This window comes from Lemur catta, chromosome 3, assembly GCF_020740605.2.
Source record: "Lemur catta isolate mLemCat1 chromosome 3, mLemCat1.pri, whole genome shotgun sequence".
In the NCBI taxonomy this organism is placed as follows: Eukaryota; Metazoa; Chordata; class Mammalia; order Primates; family Lemuridae; genus Lemur; species Lemur catta.
The window spans coordinates 90,643,878-90,670,710 of NC_059130.1; the positions used below are offsets into that span (position 1 = coordinate 90,643,878).

Below are 26,833 nucleotides of genomic sequence, written 5' to 3' on the forward strand. Positions count from 1 at the left end.
GTTGCACAGGTATTGTTCTCATTATTAAGATGAACATGTTTTGTACACTTTTGTATCTATAATGTATTTTTCAACAAAAATGATTAACATGATTGGATTGGGCAATCTCTTACGTTCTTTTTGTCTTTGATGGTCTATGGCCAGGCCCTTCACAACTGGATTTATTGCTGACCCCTCATTAAGAGTTCAATTTAAGCAATATGCATTGAGATGCACACACAGGTGAATTAAACATAAAACTTCGAAGGGAAAGGGAGACACACTAACAAAGAGGGAATCACAGACTGGGAGACTAGGAAGAGTATTGTGACGATCTGATTCAAGCCCCTCTTCTCAGGGAGGCAAGTGGGGTTTTACTTGAGAGCTCTTGGGTTCTAGTCCTGGTTCTGCCTTTGACTTGGGCAAGGCTCCTCTAGTCCTCGGTTTCCTCATGTTGGCTTTGTAAGTCGTACTCTGAAATTCAAATAGGAGGACCAATAATAATAATGACTTTTCTTTTATAATTGGGGAAACTGAGGCCATAGAGGGACGCCACTAGCCCAAGGGGCCATCACCTCGTTGGAACTCAGGGCTCCTGAATCCAACCCCCTGACCTGTGCACTGTCCCATTACACAAACAGCTATTCTGTCTTCCCTCGGTCTTTCGGCCCACAGTTTGACGTCACAGAAGAACTGCCCCGCCCCGCCCTTCGGAAGCCCCGCCTCCTCTCCAGCCCCGCCCCGCCGGCGACGCGGAGCCCCTCCCCGAGCCGCTCGCCCTCGCGCGGGAGGCTCTGGCGCGTCCCCGCCGGCCCTCTCTTCCGGCCCCGCCCTTTCTGGCTGCCATGACAACGAGTCCGCGCCCCGCGCTCAGCTGCTGCTCGGGCGGGACCCAGGCTGGACCGCGGGCCCCGGCCTGGGGGCCACAGCTGCCACCGCCGCCACCACCTTGTCTCCTCCCCGTCCCCGCCCCGCGCCGCGCCTGTCCGTCTCACTCGGGCCCGTGGCCGGGGTCCCTCCCCGCCGCCCCACCCCGCGCGGATGCCGAAGGTGAAGGCGCTGCAATGCGCCCTGGCGCTGGAGATCCGCTCTGTGAGTACCGGTCGCGCCCCCCACCCTCCGGAATTGACCCCCGGCGCCTCCTTCACCTGGGTAGCCCGGGACCACCTCAAAACCTCCTTCACCCTCCGACTCATCCCTGGCAAGCCCTGAGCCTACGTCCCCTTGGTTGTCCCCTACCCCAAACTCATGAACGCCCTCCCACTCTGACCACGCAGAGGCCTGACCCCACCTCCACGCTCCTCGCTTCGTCCCACTGAGCGGTGTGGGTGCGCTCAGACCCTTCCCGCCACTTCAGAGTTCCTCTCCCCGTCCCCAACTTTCCGGTGAGCTGCGGCCGGGACGGGCTGGGGCGTTCTCTTTGAATTCCTCTTCCCTGCCTGCGCTGTCTTAGTGAGAGAGTGTCACTGCCCCCGCCTCTCCCATGCCTGGGCTGGGGTGGCATTTCCTCCTAAATCACTGCAGGCCCCTTCAGACCGATTTCCACGCTTCCCATTAGTGAAGGGGCCTTATTCTCAGTCTAAAGGGTAGAATCCCACAACCAGTAACAAGTGTGTCATCACTGTACGCAGTACCTCGCCTTCCCTCCCAGGAAAAACTCGACGCCTCTGAATCACTTCAGGCCCCTCCAATCCGTAAACCCTCCCGACTTTGAGAGGGATCCCTTCTCGTTCTTCCGGTCCTTCCAAGAAAGCCCGATTAACTTTTAGAGAGGAACTCCTCATTCCCCAAAATTGCAGCTCCACCCCGTCACTCTCTGGCCTTCTGACGAGGATCCATCCCCCGCTAACCCCATCCAGCCGGGAACAGAGAACCCCAGTGGTCCTCCCTATGCTCTATCCTGCCTTAATAATCTCAGAAGACCCTTCCAAGGGTCTTTGAACTCCTTCCCCTTCATTCTTAAGAGAACTCTCTCATTCCTTTCTTCAAACAAAAGCTCCAGCTTGTCTTTTCTAGGGGCAATTTCCCCAACAGCCTTTCCACACCCCGTTTTAGTCCTGCAGGCACAGACCTATAAGGAGTTCCGGAAACAAAATTTCTCATTCTGTCTCTTTTCACTCCTTCTTCCACTTTAAGTCTGCTTATCTCTACCCAGTCTTCTCTTTGGTTTCCTAGCGGAACTGGGGGGATGTGGGTGCTTAAATGTTCACCACTACCCCCTGGGTGCTGCAGCTAGGAGCCCTCTGCGTTTCCTTCCTGCACACCCTGCAGGCCAGGCTTTTCTCTCCACTTAACCCGCCTTTCCTGGCTCCCCTTCCTCACATTAGAATGAGGCTGTTGTTGCCCAGATCTTAAACCTCCAGGGAAGTCATGAGACTGTTTTAGGTCTTTTGTTAGGTCTTGAAGAAGGGAAACCTGGGTGGGGCAGAGTATGAGGCAGGGGTGGTGGAGAAGAAAGTTTCTAGGACTCTCAGCTTATATTCAAGCCTGCAGAGATTTTACTCGGAATCTCTGTAGCCCTAGCTTTATATGTTTTCGTCCCAAAGCTGCCTTTCTGGCAGCTTTTTGTAAAGTGTGATTAGTATAGCAAAAGAATTCATGAAACTCCTTAAACCCCTTGACTCAGGACAGTTAGTTCAGCCTCAATAGATTTTGCTATTGGCTGCTTCCTCCTCCTCCTGCTAACCAATGAGGCTTAGCAGCCTGGGAGTGCGGCTGCCTGACTGGCTGGCTGCCGCTTCCCTTCTGTGGCCGATGCAAACTTCTAAGAGAAAGTGCTCTGTTGTATCTGATGACGACCTGAAGGAGTCAGAGAAATACATCTTATTTCACTACATTTTCTCCTCAGTTGTACTGCAGAAAGTGAATGACTGTATAATGGAGCTTTGTTACTCATCAAAGCTAAAGAAAACTGTGCAGATGGAAAATTCCTATTTTTTTGACAAACATTTGAGTCACTGAATTTTATAGTTCTAAGAAATCTTAGAAATCATTGAATTTAACCCCTTTTTACAGGTGAGAAAATTGAGGCTTAGCAGAAGCTTTTGTAATTGTGCAGAAGCTTTTTTTAGCATGGTTATTTGTCTAAGATTGCATTATTTAGGGGCAGATTTGCAACAGGATCCTAAATTTTCTGACCTGCAAAATTCCCTTTTTAGTGGCTCTGGTGCTCAGGAGCAAAAAAGACAATTAACCACCATACAAGTTAAATAAACTTGATTAATTTGGCTTTGATTGAATAGAGGAATTATGTGACTGTAGATATTTTAACATCTTTCTGATTTTAGTTTTTTTCTTTTCCTTTTTTTTTACATTTGCATAGTATAAAGGTCAAAACTATATAAAATACCCAGAGACGTTTTGCATCCAAGCTTAAACCTATTTCCTGCCTATGCTCATCTGCTATAGGTAACCACTGTCATTGGTTGTAATGTAAACACAAACTCTCTCACACACATATCACATACCATATAATTTTTAACTTTCCTTCTTACACAGTAGGTAACGTAAACTATCCTGTACCTTGCATTTCTTTTCATTTAATATATTCTGGAGATCACTATATATCCATGAAAATTGGTATCTTCTGCTCAACTTTTTAAATGAAATTTTTCAAATATACAGAGTAGTTGGAAGAGTAGTTCAATGAATAACTATCCCATGACCTAAGTACATTAATTTGATTTATCTGTACATATGTATACATTTATATATAAAATAAATATTTTTTTGCTGAAAATTTAAATTGTTCACATCCTGATATTCCACCACTAAGTACTTCAGCATGTATCTCCTAAAAATAAGGATATTAGCCAGGCATGTTCCTATAGTCCCAGCTACTCTGGAGTTGAGGCAGGAGGCTTGCTTGAGCCCAAGAGTTCAAGGCTATAATGCACTATGATTACATTTGTGAATAGCTACTGTACTCCATCCTGGGCAAAATAGCAGAGCCTATCTCTAAAAAATAAAAATAAGGGTATTGTTCTACATAACTACAATACTGTTATCATACCTTGGGTAATTGATGATCATTTCTTAATATTTAGTCTATATTCAAGTTTTCCTGTTTGTCCAACAAAGGACTTTTGATAGTTGACTTTTTCAAACCAGGATCCAATCAAGATTTACAAGATACATTTAATTATGAGATTGTTAGGTCTTTGTAGTCCATTTGAATGTAGAGCAGTTTTATTTTTTCATTCCCACAATGTTCCCTTTTTCTGTTCCAATGGATTTTGATAAATTCATACACTCATGTCACCATCACCCAAATCAAGATTTAGAACACTTCCATCACCCCATGACATTCCCTTGTACCCCTTTCAAGCCCCATGCCAGAGGGAAGTACTAGTCTGATTTCCATCACTATAATTAGTTTGCCAGTACTTGAACTTCATATTGGAGCCATATATAGTGTATAATACTTTGTCTGGCTTCTTTTGCTCAGCATGTTTTTGAGATTCATCCTTGTTATATATATCAATAGTTTGTTCCTTTAAATTATGGAGTAGTATTCTATTTTTATCCATTCTCTTTTTTAAATCAACAAATATTATATATGTTTTCAGTGTACAAAATGATGTTTTGACATATGTATACATTGCAAAAAGATTAAATCAAGCTAATTTATATATTCATCACCTCACCTTTTTTTGTGGTGAGAACATTTAAGATCAGTGTTAGTAATTTTTAGGTATAAAATACATTATTATTAACTATAGTCACCATGCTGTACAATAGATCTCCAGTTATTTGTTCTAACTGAAACTTTGTTCCCTTTAATGAACATCTCTCCATTCTCCCCCGACCACCCTCTATTGACAACCACCATTCTACTCTCTGCTTCTGTAAATTCTACTTCTTTAGATTCAGCATGTAAGTGAGATCATGGACTATTTTATTTGTCTTTCTGTGCCTGACTTATTTCACTTAGCATAATGTCCTCCAGGTTCATGCATATTGTTGCAAATGACAGGATTTTCTTCTTTTTAAAGACTGAATACTATTCCATTGTGTGCTTGTATTTGCGTCTGTCTACGTAACCCATATTTTCTTTATCCATTCATCCATTGATGGATACTTAGGTTGATTCCATATTTCAGCTATTATAAATAATTCTGCAATGAATATGACACTGCAAATATCTCTTCCACATACTGATTTCATTTCCTTTGAATGTATACACAGAAGTGGGATTGCTGGATCATATGGTAGTTCTATTTTTAACTATTTGAGGAGCCTCCATACTGTTTTCCATAATGGCTATGCTGATTTACATTCCCACCAACAGTATACAAGGATTGCCTTTTCTCCACATTCTTGCCAACACTTAGTATCCTTTGTCTTTTTGATAATAGCCATTCTAACATATGTGAGGTAATATTGTGTTGTTTTTTTTTTTTTTTTTTTGAGACAGAATCTCACTCTGTTGCCTGGGCTAGAGTGCCGTGGCATCATAGCAACCTCAAACTCCTGGGTTCAAGTGATCCTACTGCCTCAGCCTCCTGAGTAGCTGGGACTACAGGCATGTACCACCATGCCCAGCTAATTTTTTCTATATATATTTTTAGTTGTCCAGCTAATTTCCTTCTATTTTTAGTAGAGATTGGGGTCTCGCTCTTGCTCAGGCTGGTCTCGAACTCCTGAGCTCAAACAGTCCACCCGCCTTGGCCTCCCAGAGTGCTAGGATTACAGGCATGAGCCATCGCGCCTGGCTGATATTGTGGTTTTAATTTGTATTTCCCTAATGGTTAGAGATGGGGAGCATCTTTTCATAAACTTTTTGGCCATTTGTATGTCTTCTTTTGGGATATGTCTATTTAGGTCCTTTGCCCATTTTTTAAATCATGTTTTTTGTTTTGCTATTGTGTTGTTTGGGTCCTTATATATGTTGGATATTAATCTCTTATCAGATTTTCTCCCATTCCTATGTTGTCTCTTTACTCTATTGATTGTTTCCTCTGCTGTGCAGATTTTAGTTTGATGCCATCCATTCTCTTGTTGATGGTTATTTGTGTTGTTTCCAGGTTATGTTTGTCATAGATAATGTTACTATGCACATGCATTCTTGTAAAAATCTTTTTGTGAACATTACCTTTTCTTTTTTTCTCCTGTGTGCTGAGACCATGATGATGTGGACTACCTTTAGAAGAGATCAGGCTCAGATATATAAAATATCTCATGTTATGTTATTGCCTGGTTGTTGTTTTTTCTCCTTTGTGGTGACATTTAATTTGTTCCCAGTTCCTATAAACTGGAAATTAGATGTTTTATCTCTACTTGCCTGTTGAAAATGTGACACTTCATTCTTCTCTATCTCTTGCATGTTTATTTTTTGCTGCAGCCTTGTATTAGTGGTAATCTCATATGTGTAATACTGTGGTAATATGAAAGCAAAAACATAGTAACCATGAAAGGTTTGGATGTATAACATAACATTTTGTGTTGCCCAACAGAGCCATATGACTTGAGAGAAAATATATTGCTGGGAGGGAGGTGTGATTTTTCTCAATGAATCTTTGAAGAATGATAAGATATGCCAAGTAACTTGTTTTTAAAGAGCATCAAAAGAACTATGTTTTCCATCACTTACTGTTTTAATACTTGAAATATCTGATATGAAGAAGTATTATTGCTGCTTTATCTCTTTACCTTCTTTTTATTATTCAGTATTTCAATTTTCATGAGATTATTTGGGAAAATAGGAGGAAGAAATTGGAGGTAAAGAATAAACCCTAATACCTGGGCAATTTTCTTTACTTTGATGGAGTAATAGGGTCTGATTTTGGGTTGATTCTGTATAATTCCAACTTTTTTCTTCTCCATACTCACTTCACCTCATTACCTAGCTCAAATTAATGATAGCATTGTGACAAACAGATCTGGGTCCCTTTCAATCACTACTCATCTAAACATTTGTTTACCTTCATGATCTTTATCCAGGTTACTGTGGAGTAATGTGTCTCAGTAACAGTCAAGCCACAGTTGGTGGTAAATTTCTCTGGAATATAGACTTTTTAAAACTTTAAGTATAAAATACTTCGAAGTTATAGGAAAAAAAATACATATTTAATATAATTTTTTATACATTCAGTATACATACACTGAATGCCTTCACCCCCCCCATTTGGCAAATGATACATTTTATATGTTTGCTGTAGATTTTTGTTTCTGAGAAATATGTTACAGATGTAATTGAAGCCTCCTCTGTACCTCTTCCTGATCCCATTTTCCTCCTTACCTTCCTTAAGTTAACCAATATCCTAGAGTTGTAGTATATTCTTTTCATTCAGGTTTTTGTACTTTTACTACATATTTGTGTATGTGTATGTATTACCTGTGCCATTGTTTTGTTTTAAAATTTTACCCAAATAATATAGTATCCGACTTGTATGTCTTCTTCTGCAGCCTGCTTTTTCCACTTCACTGTTTCTGAGATTTGTCAGTGTTGATTCTTGCATTGTCTAGTTTATTTCCTTAATTGCTATGTAATACTACATGTTTATATGGCAGTGATTTAATTTTTATTTCCCTATTGATGGACTTTTAAATACCATTTGCCACTTTTTATTGTTAGAAACAATGCTGCAATGAATATATTTGCAGATATCTCTTAGTGTCCACCTGTCAGGTGTTCTCAAAGGTGGATATTGTGCCCTAGGGGGCATTTTAAACATTTTTTTGTGTACCTTTGTTTGTCATAGTGGTTGGGAGGGGGTCTTATGGTGTTAATGTCCAATATCCTTCATGACTTCAATGTCTCATTGAATATATAGATTTAAAAGTTTATAATTATTGAAGATTAATAACTTAATAACAATTAATAATAACAAACTTACTCTTTTTTAATGTATAAACACAAAATCTTTTTAAAACAGGTTTTAAAATACAGTGAATTTTCTAAGAATAAAATTTCCATGTAAATTGAGGAAAGAATGTGCTTTGTTTTTTTGGAACTATACTGTGAGTTTACATATATGTAATATTTGATAAATCATCTTAGTAGGATAGTTTAGGGAATTCATAGAACAATTACATTCATTTATCTAATTTCTTTCAGGTAACTTGTCCAGGAGTGGCGCTGAAAGACAAGGAGGACATCTATCTTAGCATCTGTGTGTTTGGCCAATACAAAAAGACACAATGTGTCCCAGCCACTTTTCCACTGGTCTTCAATGCCAGAATGGTGTTTGAAAAGGTGAGCTCAAATATCAGATCAAGTGTTAAAAAATTAAAAAATGAAAGGGATTCTAATTTTTGAATAAAAGCCCATAACACAAATTATTATTGCTGACTTTGTCCTTTGGTTTAGTTCAAAAGGAAAGCTGTAACTTAGAACTTGAAACTTAGAAATAAATATGCATTTAATATACATTAAATCAGTTGCCTTTTTTTCCCTTGATGGATTAGCTTGCTTCTAAAATTGTCTTAGTGGGCTTTATGTGAAACATAACATCTAGAATTCTAAATAATCATTTTCATAAAAAAGTAAGAGATAAGTAATTAATAGGTAAGAATATGTCATATTTTACTTATAGCTGCCTTGTGGTAGTTCTTTCTCTAAGGTTCTTTTCTTTTTTCCCCTGAAACTGCTGCTTTGGGTTAATTATTACCAATCACATTTCATACCTTTTAATGTCACTTCTTTGTTCCTTCTTACCTGCTTTCCTTATTTCAACCCTCCTTCCTTCCCACCCACATTCCTTTCTTCCTTTCTTTCCTCCTCCCTTTTTCCCTTCCATTTCTTCCCCCCTTCTTTCCTCTCTGCCTGCCTTCCTTCCTTCTTCCTTTTCTCTACAAGTAATTACCCAGAACCTGCTCTGTTCCATTGACTGTTTTAGGCACTGAGGGTACATGGTAAACAAGGCAAAATCGTCCCCTCTTGGAACTTTCATTGTAATTGGAGAAAAAGACAATAACCAAGTACATATGTGAATAACATTTGCTAGTGATAAGTGCATAAGGAGGATAAAATGGGTGGCGGTAAGGGGATTAGGGTCTATTTTAAAGGGTGGTCAGAGAAGGCAATAACATTTAAGCTTTGAGCCTGAATTATGAAACTATATTATTTTTGGAAGTCTAGGGAAAGAGCAGAGGAATAATAAATATAAAAGCATCTTGTTGGGAATAAGCTTGATGGGTTGGAGGAACACCAAGAAGGCGGGTATATTCATGGAAACAAATGAGGAGAAGAATGTTAGCAGGTGGAATTGAAGAGGGAGGCAGTGTGAGCTATAAAGTTTGTTTATTTGTAAAATCTTTCATAATGATCATGAGAAGCAGAGAGGAAGTGACAGTTCTCAATAATGTTGAAAGCTTCTTTGGTTGGGAAAGGAATGATATTTTGAGAATGAGAGGGAAAAAATCCAGTCATATATTGTCTTCCTTTCACTTCCTCTTCCCCATCCTGTATCCCCCCTGGATCCTCCTCCCACTACAGGTGTTCCCTGATGCAGTAGACCCTGGAGATGTGGTTGCACAGCTTGAATGTAAGTTTTTAACTTTTTAATTCCTGAGTCTAAGACATTTTAGAATTTATTATCCCTATACTCTTTAATCCTGGGTTAAATAAAAGTTTAAAAGGGTCTATTTGAATTTTAAAAATCTTGAGCTAAGACTTTTTTATATTTTTTAGAATTTCAGAATATACCTAGAAATGATAAAAAGTGTTTGGTCTATGGAAAACAAAAGGAGACATATTTAAATTTTTTATTGATTGAGATGATAAGGAGTGTTCATGATGGCAATTCATGTTAGGTGGGACTTTGCCCTGAAAACACAAATGTGTCTTTAACCTCAGTGCATTGCAAATCAAGAGTGAATAATAGAAGATCAAAGTAATGGTAGCTTAAAATATTAAATACATATGCTTTTGCATTTTGTGTCACATTCATTATGTTAATAAATTATTTGAAAGAAACATTTTTCAGGGCTATAGATAACAGTAAATTCTTCAAACTACTAGAAATCAACTATTAAAAGATACAGTTATTTGTGAGAGCAGCAATGCAAAAGTGTACATTTAGGAATAAGTTATTCAAGCTCTGGGTGTGAAATGAAAAGCTCTGTTATTTATCTTTGTAATTAGGAAGGGCTCTGGGATCACCAGATTGATCTAATGGTATAACTGTGGCTCAAAAGGGCAACAATATTGAGCATCACCATCGTAAACTGTCCCCTCCCCACTTCCCTCCTACCCACCCCACTGGGTGGGTAGCAATGTAAAAGCATGTGGCTTGGCGCCATGCTAGAATCTGGGTGTACAGTGAGGAATGGGGCCAGACCGTTGTCTGTTTTCATGGAGGTTATATAATAGTTTATTGACTCTTCTCCAAAGAGCTCTTTATAGCCTGTGTGAATATCTTATTTATTTTTTATAGCTGTTCTAGCACTTGGTATTCTATTTTCCACTGTGGCAGATTAGCTAAGGTAGCAGTTTGATGCCAGTGGATATATGAATTTGAATATTTTCTGAACATCTTGTTCAGTATCTGGGAAATCGTTTATCTTAGAAAAAATTAAGATAATCATTTCTCTCATTTTGAAATTTTCCTATTGAAAAATAATGCTTTCTTTTCCCATTTGGTTTGAAATTTTGTGGCTATAAGAAGAATACTTAGTGCTTGTTATTTGGAAATTTTCTTCTTTGGTTTCCCTGATTGATTTTTTTCTTTGGGGTTTCTTCCCAACCACTGATATTTCATTTTTTTGGCATCCTTCTCAAATTTATCTTTCTCTGCCCTATTTTAAATACTAAATATTGGTGTTCCACTGGTTTCACTTCTCTGACCTCTTTTTACTTCATTTATTGTCTCTCCTTATATGATATTCTCCAAAGACTACCCTCTGATGTCTTCCACATCAGTCTTTACCCCTGACCTCTCCTGTGAGCTTTGGGCTCTTTTTTCTTTTATTAATACTTCCCCCTGCCCACCATCCCCTGTTTTGTGATCTTTCTTTATCCCCTAACCTTTTTTAATATGAAAAATTAATTAGAAAACACTGAAAGTAGAGAGAATGAAATGATGAAGTCTCATGTGCCTGTCACCCAGCTTCATTAATTTTCAACATTTTGCCAATCTTATTACATGTTCACCCTACCACTTAAAAAAAAATGCTGGAATATTTAAAGGCAAATTCTGTGATTGTGTAATTTCACTGCAAATACTTTGGTATGACCTCTATCAGATAAAAGCTTTTAAAAAATATAACCACCATGTTGGTATCACACCTAACAAAATTAATAATTCCTTAGTCATCATTCAGATTTCCACAGTTGTCCCCAAAATGCTTTCTGTTAAAATCAGATCCAGTCAAGGAGTGGTTCACACATTATATATGGCTATTTATCTCTTAAGTTTCTTTTTTTGTATGGTAGTAGTACTTATTGTTTTGTTGTTTGTTTTTAATATTGTAAATTCGTTAGGAAAACTAGGTTCTTTAGAATGTCCTATGGTTTGAATTTGGCTGATTGCTGCCTTAAAGTGTTTTTTACTTATATTATAAACTGATAATTACACTTAGAGGTTTGATTAAGTTCAGATTTATTTTATTTTATTATTTTGGCAAGAGTCCTTCATTATATCAAATTGCATAAAATGTTTGATTGTCTTAAGTTCAGGGATGCTAAGATTGATCATTTGGCTGTCTTAAGTTCAGGGATGCTAAGATTGATCATTTGGCTCCAGGCAGCATCAGCCTTGATTCTTCCATTATGAAGTTTCTCATCAGCCTTTTTCATCTAATAACTTTAGCATCCATTGAGATCCATCTTTTCGTTAGGGGCTTACAAAACTGTTATTTTTCTAATATTATCATTCTTTCCTATTTATTAGCTGGAATTTTTCTATAAAAAATTTCTCCTTATCAGCAATTTCATTAACCTGAAATAAAGTTCCTATAGGCAAGGCAGGGCAAGTGCTTCATTCCATGCTTCCCTTATTTAACAGTTTTAGTGAGGTATAATTTACATATCATAAAATTCACCCACTGTCACTATGGTTAAATGATTTCTAGAAAATGTATACAGTTGTAAGCCATCATCACTCTCCAGTTTAGACTATTTCTATCACCCTAAAAAGTTCCCTGATGCCTATTTGCAGTCAATCCCTATCCCCACCACCTAGTCCCCAGCAACTGCTAATCTCTTTTCTGTCTCTACAGTTTTGCTTTTCTATAAATTTCATATAAAGAATTTATATGACACGTAGTCTCTTCTCTCTGGCTTTTTCATTTAGAATAATATTTTTGAGGATCCTCTATATTATTCCACATCCAAGTTGTTCATTACTTTTTATTGCTGTATAGTATTTTATTGTATGGAACTTCCCCCCTACACACACACTGACCCTTTAATGCAGGGTCCCCAAACTTTGTGGCACCAGGGACTGGTTTCATGGAAGACAGTCTTTCCACAGACCAGGCGTGGGTGGGAGGTGGGGTGGAGTGGAGCTCTGACGGTTATGCCAGCGATGGGGAGTAGCTGTAAATACAGATGAAGCTTCCCTCGCTCACCCACCGCTGACATCCTGCTGTGCAGCCAAGTTCCTAAGTTTCATGGAAGACAATTTTTTCACAGTCGGGGTGGGGGTGGGAGACGAAGTGGGGGTAGTAAGGGTGGTGGAGTTCAGGCAGTGTTGTGTGGCAGGGTTCCATTGACCGGTCCTGGGCGGCAGCCTGGGGGTTGGGAACTGCAGCTTTTGATGAGTATTTGGATTGTTTTCAGTATTTGGCAATTATGAACCATGTTGGTATGAATATGTGGATATATGCTGGCTTGTATGCTAGGTATATGTTTAGCCTTTTAAGAAACCGTCAACCTGTTTTCCCAAGTTACTCTACTATTTTACATTTCCACCAGCAATTTTTGAAGGTTTTAGTTTTTCCACATCATTCCCCAGATTTAATATTATCAGCCTTTTGGATGGTGGGTCTGTCTTAGTATCTAATTGTATTTTTAATTTTTGTTTTTATAGTGACTAATGATTTTGAACATCTTTCCATTTGCTCATTAGCTGTTCATAAATCTTTTCTTATAAAGTTCTTATTCAAATCTTTTGCCTATTTTTTAATCATTTGCCTTCATATTGAGTTGTAAGAGGTTTTCTTTTTAATATTCTAAATATAATTTTTTTATTAGATATAGGATTTATAAATATTTTCTCGCAGTCTATGATTTGTCTTTTCATTTGCTCACTGGTGTCTTTTGAAAAACAGAAGTTATAAAGTCCAATTTATCATTTTTTTCCTTTTATGGTTTATGTTTTTGGTATTGTATCTATGAAATATTTGCCTAATGCAGGGTTACAAAAATTTTCTCCTATTCTTTTAGAAATTTTATAGTTTTATTTCTTACAGTTAGGCCTATGATACATTTTGAATTAATTTTTATGTATGCTGTGAGATAGGGGTCCAGTTAATTTTTTTTTTTTTTTGGTGGTAAATGGATATCCAGTTTTCCTGGCATCCATTCCCATTTGTTTATGAATGAGACTGTCCTTTCCCTCATTGAATTATCTTTGCACCTTTGTTGAAAATCAATTGACAGTACAGGTGAAGGTTTACTTCTGGATTCTCTAGTCTGTTCCATTCATCTATATGTTTATCCTTATGTTAATAATACCACTGTCTTTATTATTTTAGCTTTCTAGTAAGTTTTGAAGTCAGGTTGTGTGAGTTCTTCAGCTCTATTTTTACTAGTTCTAGGTCCTTTGTGCATCATATAAATTTTAGGATTAGCTTGTCAGTTTCTACATAAAAGCCAGCTGGAAATTAGATAGAAAGAGTGTTGAATGGGAATAGTGTTAATAGAAAAAATCTAGAGATAAATTTGGGGGAGAACTGCTTTCTTAAAACTATCAGATCTCTAATCTAAGAACCTGGTGTCTCTTTCCATTTTTTTTTCCTTAAATCATCTTTAATTTCTCTGAGCAATATTTTAGAATTTTCTGTATACAAGTCTTGCATTTCTTTTGTTAAGTTTCTTTTTAAGTATTTTATTATTTTTTATGCTATGATGAATAAATTTGTTTATTTTTTAATTCTTATTTGCACTCTGTAGAAATAAAATTGATTTTATCTTGAACCTTGCACCTCTGCACCTGTTAAACTTGTTTTTTAGTCCAGGTAGGTTTTTTATTGTTGTTGTTATTTTTATAGATTAATTCTTACATCTAGAATTATATGATCTGAGAATAATGACAGTTTTACTTTCTTCTTTCCAATCTGTATGCCTTTACATTTCTTTTCTTCTTCTTTTAACAATTTCTTTTGTGTTATTGCACTGGCTAGATCCTCCAGGACATTGTTGACTAGAAGTGATGAAAACAAACATTCTTGCCTTGTTTCTGATGTTAGGGGGAAATCATTCAGTCTTCCAAAAAAATATGAGGTTAGCTGTTATTTTTATTATAGAAAGATACCCTTTATAAGAAGATCCTCTATTATTAATGGAATATGAAGAGATCAATTTAGGCTAGTTGAATGTTTTTATCATGAATAGGTGTTGGGTTTCGTAGAACTCTTTTTCTATATCAAGATGATCATGTATTTTTTTTCCCCTTTATTCTATTGCATTAATGGATTTTCCAATGTTAAACTAACCTTTTACTCCTGGGATAAATCCTACTTGGTCATGGTATATAATCCTTTTTATATTTTCCCACATTCAGTTTGCTAATATTTTGTTAATGATTTTTTTTGTGTCTATTTATGAGGAACATTGGTTTGTAGTTTTGTAATTTCATTTTCTTTCATTGTTATCCAGGTAGTACTGAATTTATAGAATGAATTGAGAAATGGACCCTTTCTCTATTTTCTGAAAGAGTTTGTATAGAATTGTTATTATTTTATTTTTACATATTTGCTAGAAGTCACCAGTTAAGCCATCTGGGCCTGGGCTTTTCTTTTTGGAAAGGTTTTAAATTACTATACCAAATTCTTGTTATGTTCTATTTCTTCTTGAGTTAGTTCTGATATTTGTACCTTTCTAGGAATTTATCCATTTCATCTAAGATGTCTACTTTGAAGTTGTTCATATTTTTCCCTTAGGACCTTTTTAATTTCTGTAAGATTAATAGTGGTATCCCCTCTTTCATTCCTGTTCTTGGTAATTTGTGTTTTCTGATTTTTGTTTTTTGGATGGTTTAACCTAAAGGTTTATCAATTTTGTTGATGTTTTTGAAGAACATGTTTTTGTTTCAATGATTTTTATTTATTTTCTTCTTTTCTTTTTCATTGATTTTCATTTTGATCCTTATTATTTCTTTCTTCTACAGATTGAGTATCCCTTATCCAAAATGCTTGAGATGAGAAGTATTTTGGATTTTGAATTTTGGAATATTTTGCATATATATAGTGTGATATCTTGGGAGTGGGACCCAAGTCTAAACATGAAATTCATGTATTTTCACGTACACCTTATACAAATGGCCTTAAGGCAATTTTATACAATATTTTAAATAGTTTTGTGCATGAAACAAAGTTTGTATATGTTGAACCTTCAGAAAGCAAAAGTATCACTGTCTCAGCCACCCATTTGGACAATCAGTGTTTATTTGGTGTCATAATAATACCTGACTCTAAATTTGTATGCTACCAATAGGCAATCATTTTCTTATATTTATTCACATGTAAGTATTTAACAGTAAACTATATGACATAATGAAAAAATAATGTGTTCAGGGTAAGTAAGCAGCACAGTAACATCAACAGAATACCTGTATCAGCTGTTAAACAAAAACAAATAACAGCAGACTTTCAGTCTCCATCTATGATGCTGTGCTTTGATTAAAAGGTTATTGTACACTATATTTTAGTGATGAGAAGAAACATCAAAAGCAGTTGTGGGACCAGGATATGGGTCCCTAGGGATGAGGAGCCATTCTGCTAGATGGCTTTTCAAAAATGTTTCCTCCAGAGTCATCTGTCTCATTAACAAAGGTTTATGGCTAAGAAATATCTCTTTGATTTTATAAAGTCACTTGATTTCTTGTTCTGTTATGAATGCGCAGTGCTCTAATTCTTCAAAAAGCCTATCACATTTTCACCCTGTTGTCTATAGGGACTTTTTTTGCTGTGTTAACAATGTCATCTTCATTGTCACTATTATCACAGTCACTGTGATTCAGAACTATTTTGGCTATTTCATCATCAGTTAATGAATGAACAACTGGGGCCTCATTAGCAATGTTAAAAACATCTTTGATATCCAGTTCTTTGAGCTTACTGATGGACTTTTAAGGTATATTTTTTACATGTATAAGGAGGTCAGACATCATTTTTTTCTCACTTGACAAATGGAATCCTTCAAAGTCACCACCTTGTTCATCATCATCACTGAACATAGTAGGACAGTAGTGTGCCACTCATGCACAACTATGTCTTTAGTCTCTATGTTCCAAGTTTTAGCTATAGCATATATAGCATCCTTCATGCTAAACTCCTTTTGAAAACCTTCCACATCCATGCCTCTGTTCACTGCTGCTAGCATGCTGTTCAAGAAAGTGTTTTTATATTTACTCTTCATTGATCTAAGGATACCCTTGTCACTTGTATGAATTAATGAAGTCACATTTGGGGGAAAGTACATGGCATAAATATTAGTTTTGATGAGAATTTCAGCTGTAGGATGAGCAGAACAGTTGTCAAAGAATAAAATCTTGCAGTAATCATCCAGTCCAGCTTTCCTGCAGTAAGCGTGAACCGCTGGTACAAAATGTTTGTGAAACTAGCCGGAAAAGATGTCCCTGGTGATCCCTTTTTGTTGGCATAATAATGGATTGGTAAGAAATTCACTGCTTGAAAACAGAGAGGACACAAGCTTTTGCCTATCACAGCAAGTTTACCCTTATGTGTGCTTGCTGCATTAGCATGTCCCAGAACAATTGTTCTGTCCTTGGCAACCATCAGTCCTGTAGGGGCTGTTTCATCATCTATAGTCAGTGTCTTTCTGGAGCAATAATGCCAAAACAATGTTATAGACATGTTCTGGCTTTAGATTTTCACCAGTAATGATGTTGGCAGACTCATCAATGAATTTCTCTGCTGCTTCATGATCAGCAGATGCTTTATCACCATACATCTTTGAAAATTTAATGCTATGTCTTTTCTTAAATTTCTGCAACTAGCCTGTTGAATATTCACAGTGCCCTTGAGTTTTCAGTTCATTGTAATAGATTTTTGTTTCCTGATGACCACACCATTAAGTATTATGTGTTCATTGCATCACTGACAGATTCATTCTTTCAGTACATGATTGGAATCTTCATTTTTAGCTTTATGCAGTGTTTTTCTATTTTTCATTAACTTCTGTTCATTTTCAGCACGGAATTTCAACAGTTCAGTTTCTCCAACAACTTGACTTTCTGGGCTGTGGATAACCATAAATGCCTCCTCTTTTTCAAATCACTGTTACCCATAGAGGTATCTGCAGGTCTTTTTGATATTTTCAATAATATCTTTGCACCATAGAGCAGAGAATAAGCAAAAAATCCACAGTGAGTAATGCAAATAGGTCTTGGCCCCATGTGGGACATCATGGGGAACCTGCTGTTGGCATGTCCAGCTTGTACGTATGCCATTTTATTACCCTTTGGGTACATGCTTATATGGGGGCATATGGGTTTGTATGGAAAAGATACATTGCAGTTGATGGAGGTTGGGAGGGTCTTTTTTCCCTTGGGGATGCTGAGTAAACTGTGTTCTGTTTTGACTGTGATTGTCACATGAGGTTAAGTGTGGAATTTTCCACTTATGGCATTATGTCAGTACTTAAAAAGTTTTGGATTTTGGAACATTTCGGATTTTCAGATTAAGGATACTCAGTCTGTACCTACTTCGTGTATGATTTGCTCTTCCATTTCTAGCTTCTTGAGATAAAAGCTTAGATGATTGATTTTAGATACTTCTTCCTTTCTAAGTCTTTAAAACTGTAAATTTCCATCTATCCACTTATTTTGCCCTATTTCATAGGTTCTGATGTTATTTTTTATTTCCATTAATTTCAAGATATTGTCTAATTCTTTTTTGGTGTGATTTCTTCTGTGACCTTGGGTTCTTTTGAAATGCGTTATTTTATTTCTAAATATTTGGGGATTTCCTATATTTCTTTCTAATGTTGATTCTGAGTTAATTATGTTGTAGTAAGGGAACATAATTTGTAGGATTTGAATCCTTTAAAATTTATTGAGACTTGCTTATGGCCTATCCTAAGGTCTTGAGGATGTTCCAAGTGCACTGGAAAAGAATGTACACAGTTGACCCTTGAACAGTGCAGGGGTTAGGGTGCTGACCCCCTGCATAGTCAAAAATCCACATATAACTTCTGACTTACCCCAAACTGAACTCCTAATGGCCTACTGTTGACTGGAAGCTTTGCTGATGGCATAGTCGACTAACACATATTTTGTATGTTATATGTATTATATATTATAGTCTTACAATAAAGTAAGCTAGAGAAAAGAAAATTAAGAAAGATTTCCTTTCTTGAGAAAATCTTAAAGAGGAGGATGAGGAGAGGTTGGTCTTGTTGTCTTAGAGGTGGCAGAGGCAGAAGAAAATCTGTGTATAAATGGACCCATGCAGTTTAAACCCATGTTGTTCAAGGGTCAACAATATTTTGGTGGTGTTGGTTGAGTCATTCTATATCAATCTATTTCTGTCATTTAGGTCAAGTTGCTTGATAATGTTCAAGTCTTCTATATTCTGATTTTGGGGGGGGTTATTTTATTAATTACTAAGAGAAGGGTATTTAATTGTCTTACTGTAATTATTGAGTTGTTTGTTTCTCCTTTCATTTATATCAAGTTTTGCTTCACATAATATGCTGGTTATCAATTTATTGCCCCTTCGTAACCAATTCAGTCTTCTTGCCTGTTCTGTGGAAATTGATTTGGGCTCTTAATTTTCTTCTTTCCACCTGGTACTGAAACTTTGTACATTAGAGGGCAGAGGAGAAATCATGCAAGGGAAAGAATTTTGCTTCCAGGTACTGGTTTGTTCACATGTTTTTTTTCCAGCACCAGGCTTCTGAAGCCATTGTAGCTTCTCCAGTGCCCAGGTATTGCAGTACATGGTAATCAACAACATTTCCCCCAGCTGTCCTCTCTTTGGATGTTTTGTAGTGAAGTGCTTCTACTGAAATACTTCCCTGTAAATAGCCTCCCTGGCACCCTAGAGGGAGAATTTCTGGCAAGTTCCAAAGGGCAGGTTTACAGTAAGTTCCACTGGCATAGCACTAGAGCGACTTTTCTTTCAGTGAGCCAAGGTTTTACAGTCTCCAACAAGGTCTGGATCTCAGCACTGGGGAAGAGGGCTTGGGCAGAGCTTTTCTTTGGATGCTCTGTCTGAACCCTAGAGTTAATGGTTGCTCCTCTACCTGCTATTTCTGTATTATTTTAAGATATCTTTATGTCTTCCTAGATAATCCCTTATTACTTGAATATCCTGTTATAGTTAACAGTTCTTTATATTAAACTTTCTCTGTGTTGTTCCTTTCTCCTAATTGGATTTAAAGTGGTATATTTATTTTGAGGCTTTGTATTAATTGCTTATACATTTATAATTGTTATATTTTCCTGAATCTTAACCTTATTTATAGTAGCAAAATTTTAGTAGTTTCAGGCCTCACATCTTTCCACCATATTCTTAAGAATAAGTAAGAGATCTGTGTTCCATACTGTTCATCAAGCCTTGAATTTATTTTATTCATGGTAGGAAGGAGCATATAGTATGCTATTGGTTTAGCCTATTAGCCTACACATGTTCTACCTTTGGTTTAGGTGGTACCTGTGTCAGCTTTCTAAGAACTACACAGATCTCTGACGGAAGGGGAAAGGAGGGGAATAGATGCTGTGGAGGCAGCCCCTAAATGGCTCTACAGTGAGCCTCTACAGTGCTGAGCCTTTAAACTTAAACACAGAGTGATAGCAGAAGTGGTAGAAACAGCCCACTTAAATAAAATATAAAGTCGAGCCCAAAGAAGTAAAAGTTTGGCTTTATGTCAATGGAAGAAAAGAGAAGCGTTTCAAGTAAGGAAAGTTACTGAACCAATGTGGAATGTTTTGGAATTTCCACCTACCTATACTACTATTGAAATTGTGAGTCACATATATCATTTCTTACTGTCTAAAATACAAAACTAATGTGTGCCCTGCCTGTTTAAAATCCAAAATTCGTTAACAATATGTTATTTAAAAACAAATTGAACATTGTCCAAATGCTCAAGGGAATCCTAGGACTCCCTTAACATAACAGTCTGATAAATGATCAGATCCATGAGAAACTTCAGGTCAAATGATTATAATAGTCCTTAGACTTAATAATCACCTAAAATGTGGCTTGTTTATTATTATTGATGGTGGTGTGTTATTATTATTACTACTGCTATTATTTCAGAACTTTCCAGTTCCATCTCATACCCTATGTGCACCTCTAAGGAATCTCCAGAGACCCATTATCACATGGGCTCTAGGGAAATATATGTTAATGATATATTAAAAGCCGTAATAGGGCAATTTTACATTCATAGAGGTTTTTCTCTTTAGGGAAATAGTTTTAATCCTGGAATCTACCAGAATAAAAGTAGTTAAGATATACCCTGGGAATCATTTTTATTCAAGAAAGAGAATGAAAAAGTTTTCTACTTCATAGATCTACTGAAACTGTGGATTTCCATCCTTCCTCTCTGAAGGTTTACAGATTCTTGTCTACAGATAGATACCCATGCACACACAAATTCTCTTACTACTACAAATGCACTGTGTGAAAATCTCTTCCTCCAGACATACATACGGCTTGCTGCCTCACTTATTTCCAGTCATTGCTCAGATTCACCATCATAATCCAAGAGGCCTTCTCTTACCAACATATATGAAATAGCACCCCCCTTTTGCCAGTATCTCAATCTCTGTCCCATTGTCTTTAGAATTGTATCTGCTGCTCCAGAATATTTTGAGAATAAAAGGGTATGCTATTAATATTTCTGCCAAAAAAAAAGATGTAAAAAAGGATACTTCTCAGGCAACAAAAGGGACGAATGGTCCTCCTGTTTTTCTTTCTATCATTGATATGTTATTTATTTTTTATTTTCTGTCTCACTAGAATGATCATTTTATAAGAAAAGAGACTTTTCCTGTTTTTTCATTGCTGTATCTCTAGTGCATATAGCAGTACCTGACACATACTAGGTATTTGATATCCAAGGAGTTAAATAAAAAATACCATAAATGCATTATATAACTGCCCCTCATTACTATTATTATGATTGCTAGAACTATCCTCGTGAGACAGTTTGTAGTGTTATAGTCCTTTGATTAGAAAATGTATTTTATATTTGAGAATTTATAATACAATACCTGTTCTGGCCTCATTCCCTTCAACAGTTGGACAATGAGAAGACATGATCTTTATTTATATTACAGTGGATTTCTAGCTGTCCCTATTGAGTTCCCTTGCCTATAGGGAAAAGTAGCAGTTTCATTCGAGCGTCAGATTCTCAGCTTCTAGAAATTAGTGCTTATTCGGTGTCTGGGATATTTAAAAGGCTTTCAGGTGAAAATTTGAAGGCTGAGAATAAATCCTTTAAAGACTGTGAATGACAGTATCCCTGACTTAATCCTCAGAAGAGCTTGTAGGATAGGACTGAAGATTCATATTTTAAATCCACAAAAGCAAATGTATTCCAACCAATTTATCTTTATAATTAGGGCAGGTAAATAGGCATTTAGAAGAAATAATTATAGCAGTTGTTCTTGCTGGTACAGAGCGTTAACAGTAGTCTAGCACTTTCTCTTAAGGTATTTACTGTAGCTTTTTGATTTACTATATGTGAGTAGGATTTCTGGAGTATTACAGTGTATTTAATTTGTAACTCACACTAAAAGTACATGTGAAAATGAGAATTTTTACAGAGGAAGAAGGAAAGTTATCTTTAGTTATAAGATAAAGGATAGTTGAACAGTAATATTAATTATACTATATGTTCTAGTAGATGTAGTTTACATTAACTTACTATTTGGGTTTCAGCAGCATTAGTTCTCTATAAAGCTTTTCCTTTAATAATTTAAAGATTTTCTCTCTGAAGTATTTTTTATTATGATAAAATATACATAACATAAAATTTACCATCTTAATCATTTTAAGTGCACAGTTCAGTGGTATTAAATACATTTATTAATATAATGTGCCATCACCACTAGGCGTCTCCATAACTCTTGTCATCTTGTAAAACTGAACCTCTATACCCATTAAACAATAGCACCGCATTTCGCACTCCCCCTAGTCCCTGACAACCACCATTCTACTTTCTGTCTATGATTTTGACTACTCAGAGTATCTCAAATAAGTGGAATCATACTGTATTTTTATAAATATATATGTGTGTGTGTTATATATATATATGTAACAAAGATATATATACATATATAACAAAGATATATATATATAACAAAGAGATATATATATATTTGTGTGTGTGTGCTGCCGAAGCAAACACATGTATTTTTTTTTGACTGGTGCATTTCATACAGCATGTCAAGTTCATCTATGTGTAGCATATGTCAGAATTTCCTTCCTTTTTAAGGATGAATAATATTCCATTGTATGTATACACCACATTTTGCCTGTCCCTTCATCCATCAATAGACCTTGGGTTGCTTCTACCTTTTAGCTATTGTGAGCAAAACTGCTATGAACATGGGTATACAAATAACTGTTTGAATTCCTACTTTCAATTCATTTAAGTAGATGCCCAGACATGGAATTCCTGCATCATATGATAATTCTATTTTTAATTTTTTGAGAAATTGCCATATTATTTTCCAGAGTAGGTGTACCACTTTACATTCTTATCAACTACACAAGAGTTCTAATTTCTTCACATCCTAACTAACATTTGTTATTTTCTCTTTTCAGTAGTATCTATCCTAGTGAATGTGAGGTGGTATCTCATTTTAGTTTTAAACTGCATTTTCCTAATGATTAGTGATCTTGAGCATCTTTTCATGTGCTTATTAGCCATTTGTGTATCTTCTTTGGAGAAATGTCTATTCAAGTCTTTTACCCATTTTTGAATTTTTTTATTGTTGAGTTTTAAGAGTTTTATATATTTTATGTATATTTCTATATATTAACCAGTTATATATTATTTGCAAATGTTTTCCCATTTTGTTGGTTACCTTTTTACCCTGTTGATATTGCCTTGGTATGCACAAAATTTTTTAATTTTCATAGAGTCCAATTTATTTTTTTCTTACCGCCCCGTGCTTCTGTTGTCCTATCCAAGAAATCATTGCAAAATCCAATGTCATGAAGCTTTTGTTCTATGTTTCCTTCTAGGAATTTTATAGTTGTAGGTCTTACATTTAAGACCATTTTAAGTTAATTTTTAATATATTGTTACATAAGGGTCCAATTTCATTCTTTTGCATGTGGATATCCAGTTTTCCCAGAACCATTTGTTGAAGACTGTACTTTCCTCAAGACCTTGAATGGTCTTGGCACTCTTATCAAAAATCAAAAATCATTTGGCTATATATGGAAGGGTATATTTCTGGCCTCTTTATTCCATTAGTCTATATGTCTATCTTTATGCTAGTATATCACTGTTTTGATTACTATAGCTTTGTAGAAAGTTTTGAAGTGTGAGTCTTCCAGCTTTGTTCTTCTTTTTCAAGGTTCTTTTGGCTATTCAGGGTCTCTTGCGTTTCCATATGAATTTTAGGGTGGATTTTTCTATTTATGCAAAAAACCATTATTGGGATTTTGATAGGGATTGCATTGACTCTGTAGATCACTTTGGGTGGTATTAACATCTTACGTCTTTCAATCCATGAACAGAGGATGTATTCCCAATTATTTATATGTTCTTTAATTGCTTTCAGCAAAATTTTGTAGTTTTCAATATACAAATTTTTTATCTTCTTGGTTAAGTTTATTCCAGTGTATTTTATTCTTTTTATGCTATTCTATGGAATTTTCTTAATTTCCTTTTCAGGAAATTGTTACTGCATAGAAATGCAACTGATTGTTGCAAGTTGATTGTTGTGTGTTGTACGTTGCTACTTTGCTGAATTCATTTATTAGCTCTAACAGTTTTGTGAAATTCTTAAGGATTTTTACATGTAAGATCATATCATCTGTGAACAGAGATAATTTTATTTCTTCCTTTCTAATTTGGATGGCTTTTATTTCTTTTTCTTGCTTAAATGCTCTGGCTGGGACTCGCAGTACTATGTTGAATAAATGTTGTGAGTAGGCATCTTTTTGTCTTGTTCCTGATCTTCGAGGTAAAGCTCTCAATCTTTTACCATTGAGTGTTATGTTTGTTGTAGATTTTCATAGATAACTTTTATTGTGTTAAGGTAGTTTCCTTCTATTCCTAGTTTGATCAGTGTTTTTATCATGAAAAGGTGTTGAATTTTGTCATATGCTTTTTCTGCATCCATTGAGATGATCATGTGTTTTTTAGCTTCATTTTGTTAATGAGGTGTAATTAAATTGATTGAATTTCATATGCTGAGCCATCCCTGCATTCCAGGAATAAATCCTATTTGATTATGATATATAATCCTTTTAATATGCTGCTACATTCGGTTTGCTAGTATTTTGTTGAGTATTTTTGCATCAATGTTTGTTAGTGATAGTGGTCTATATTTTTTTTGTAGTGTCTTTGTTTGGCTTTATTATCAGAGTAATGCTTTTTTCATAGACTAAGTTACAAAGTGTTTTCTCCTCTTTAATTTTTTGGAAAAGTTTGAGAAGGATTGGTATGGTTCTTTTAAATGCTTGGTGGAATTCACTTGTGAAGCTGTCAGTTCCAGGAGTTTTTGTTGTTGTTGTTGGGAGATTTTCAATTACTGATTTTATCTTTTTACTAGTTATAAATGTATTCAGATTTTCTGTTTCTTCATGGTTTAGTCTTGGTAAGATTTGCCTTTGTAGGAGTTTGTCCAATTTCATGTAGGACATTCTGTTTGTTAGTGTGCATATGGTTGTTCATGTACTCTCCTATAATCCTTTTTAGTTCTGTAGAATCAATAATAATGTCCCAATTTTCATTTCTGAAACTGTTTGCCAATTTTGTTGATCTTTCTTCCTATCTTCCTTTAAGCATTGTCCTTTGGAGCACCTCTAAGAAAGTTGTTTTAAAGTCTTTGTCTGATTTATTTGCCATAATGTCTTTTCTAGGAACAGTGTCTGTTGATTTATTTATTCCCTTTGGGGCATAGTTTTCTATTTCTTTTTGTGCCTTATGATTTTTTGTTGAAAACTGGACATTTGAACAGTCCAGTTCAATGTGGTATAATAATAATAACAATAATAATATGGGGTAACTGTTGAAACCAAATTCTCTCTTTTCCCTGGATTTTGCTGGTTTTTGTTATTGTTTTTGGCTTTTGTTTTTGTTTTTGTTTTGATTGTTATAGGCTATCCTGTGTGTTGAAGATTAGCCTGAGGTATAAACTTAAAAGTCCTTTTAAGGTATTTTCTGAGCCTTTCCCTGGGCATGTGTGGTTACCTTATATTTTTCTCTACATATGCAGTTGTTTTTCAATGTCCTATCCTTTAAGGCTCCCAAATGGTGAAAAAGAAAAAAAAAATGAAGGGGAAACAAAGGGTCCTGGCCCTTTAAATTCCCTGGAAATCACTTCAGCCTGAGTGGCAAGGGCTGGCAATAATGGGATGAAGTACAAGGACAAGGGCCACAAGCCTCTTTCTGCACCTCTGTGATCAGAAGCAGAAATCAGAAGCTCTGGGATCAGAGCACAGGTCTTTGATACTTGGAGGACTGGGTCTTTTTCTGCCCACCCTGGTAAGCTGCATGTAGGTTGCTCTTAGAAAGGATGCACATCTGCCTACCGTGGGTTGGGAGTTGAGGGTTGAGGGATGGGTAGCTGCCACTGTGCTAAGAGCTGAAAGTAACTGCAGTTTATATTAATAGTTCAAGTCTTCCCATGGAAGTTGCAAGCCTTCAATAGACTCCAGTGTTCCAAAATAATTACATCAAACAGATTCTGCCAGTGTGATTGTTGTCTAGGTGGAGACAGATTCCTGGTGCTTCCTATTCTGCTGTTTTCCCAGGATCATACTCTCTTTGAAGTACTTTTGCCAAAATATGTATGTTTTTAAATATAAAGGAGTAGAAAATTGCTTATAGAAACTATGAAATAGTTTTTTTCAGTAGAAGTTAATCTTCATTTTTTTTTTAATTTTGGAGAGAAATTTCCTCCCTTTCCCCCTTTTAATCTGTATTTTAATGATAAAATATAAGCTAAACAAACTCAGGCAGTTTTCAGGCCAGTTATAGCTGAGGAGTTTCATTATCAATGCAACCTGTACTGTTTAGTTAGTTCATTAATTAACTTTGTGTGACAGTTATTCATTTTGCTGATGGTAGATTCAGAAGATATATATATTATGGTATATCAACACAAATCTTAAATTTGTTTTCTATTTAAACGCTTTTTTAAAAACTTCATGTTCCTTCTGAGACCATTGATACTTAAAGATTACCTTTAGCAAGCTCATTGGAATTAAAACCTAGTTATATTTGGAAATATATTTTAATAGCTACCTCTTTTTTGTTTCATTGTACATTCTCAGCAATAGTAACTTGGTGATATTGAATACTCATCTACTATTGTGATGACTATTTTATTGGCTATGTTCTGCTTATGTGTTTGGCTCATTCCATAATGATTCTGGCTGGTGTGGTGTACTACTGTTTTACTCAGGTTGCTTATAAAAGGGCTATTTCCTTCCTTGGCTTTATTCTTAGCCTTTTACTTTTCTTCATGAAATTATTTTCTGCATTAACTTTATTATTTTGTTGGAATTGCTCTCAGACCATATTATA

General features: G+C 36.0%; 1 protein-coding gene across 2 annotated transcripts in view; it reads left to right on the top strand.

Moving 5' to 3' along the window:
• Window positions 1-813: 813 nt before the first annotated feature.
• The window catches only part of SPATA6 (spermatogenesis associated 6), a 108,537-nt gene continuing 82,517 nt past the window's right edge, over window positions 814-26,833 (top strand). For both annotated transcript variants that reach the window (XM_045548078.1, XM_045548080.1), the window contains exons 1-3: window positions 814-1,071; window positions 8,039-8,176; window positions 9,419-9,467. In XM_045548078.1, coding sequence (XP_045404034.1) covers window positions 1,021-1,071; window positions 8,039-8,176; window positions 9,419-9,467 — 238 coding nt within the window. In that variant the 5' untranslated portion in view covers window positions 814-1,020. The remainder of the gene's footprint in view (window positions 1,072-8,038; window positions 8,177-9,418; window positions 9,468-26,833) is intronic.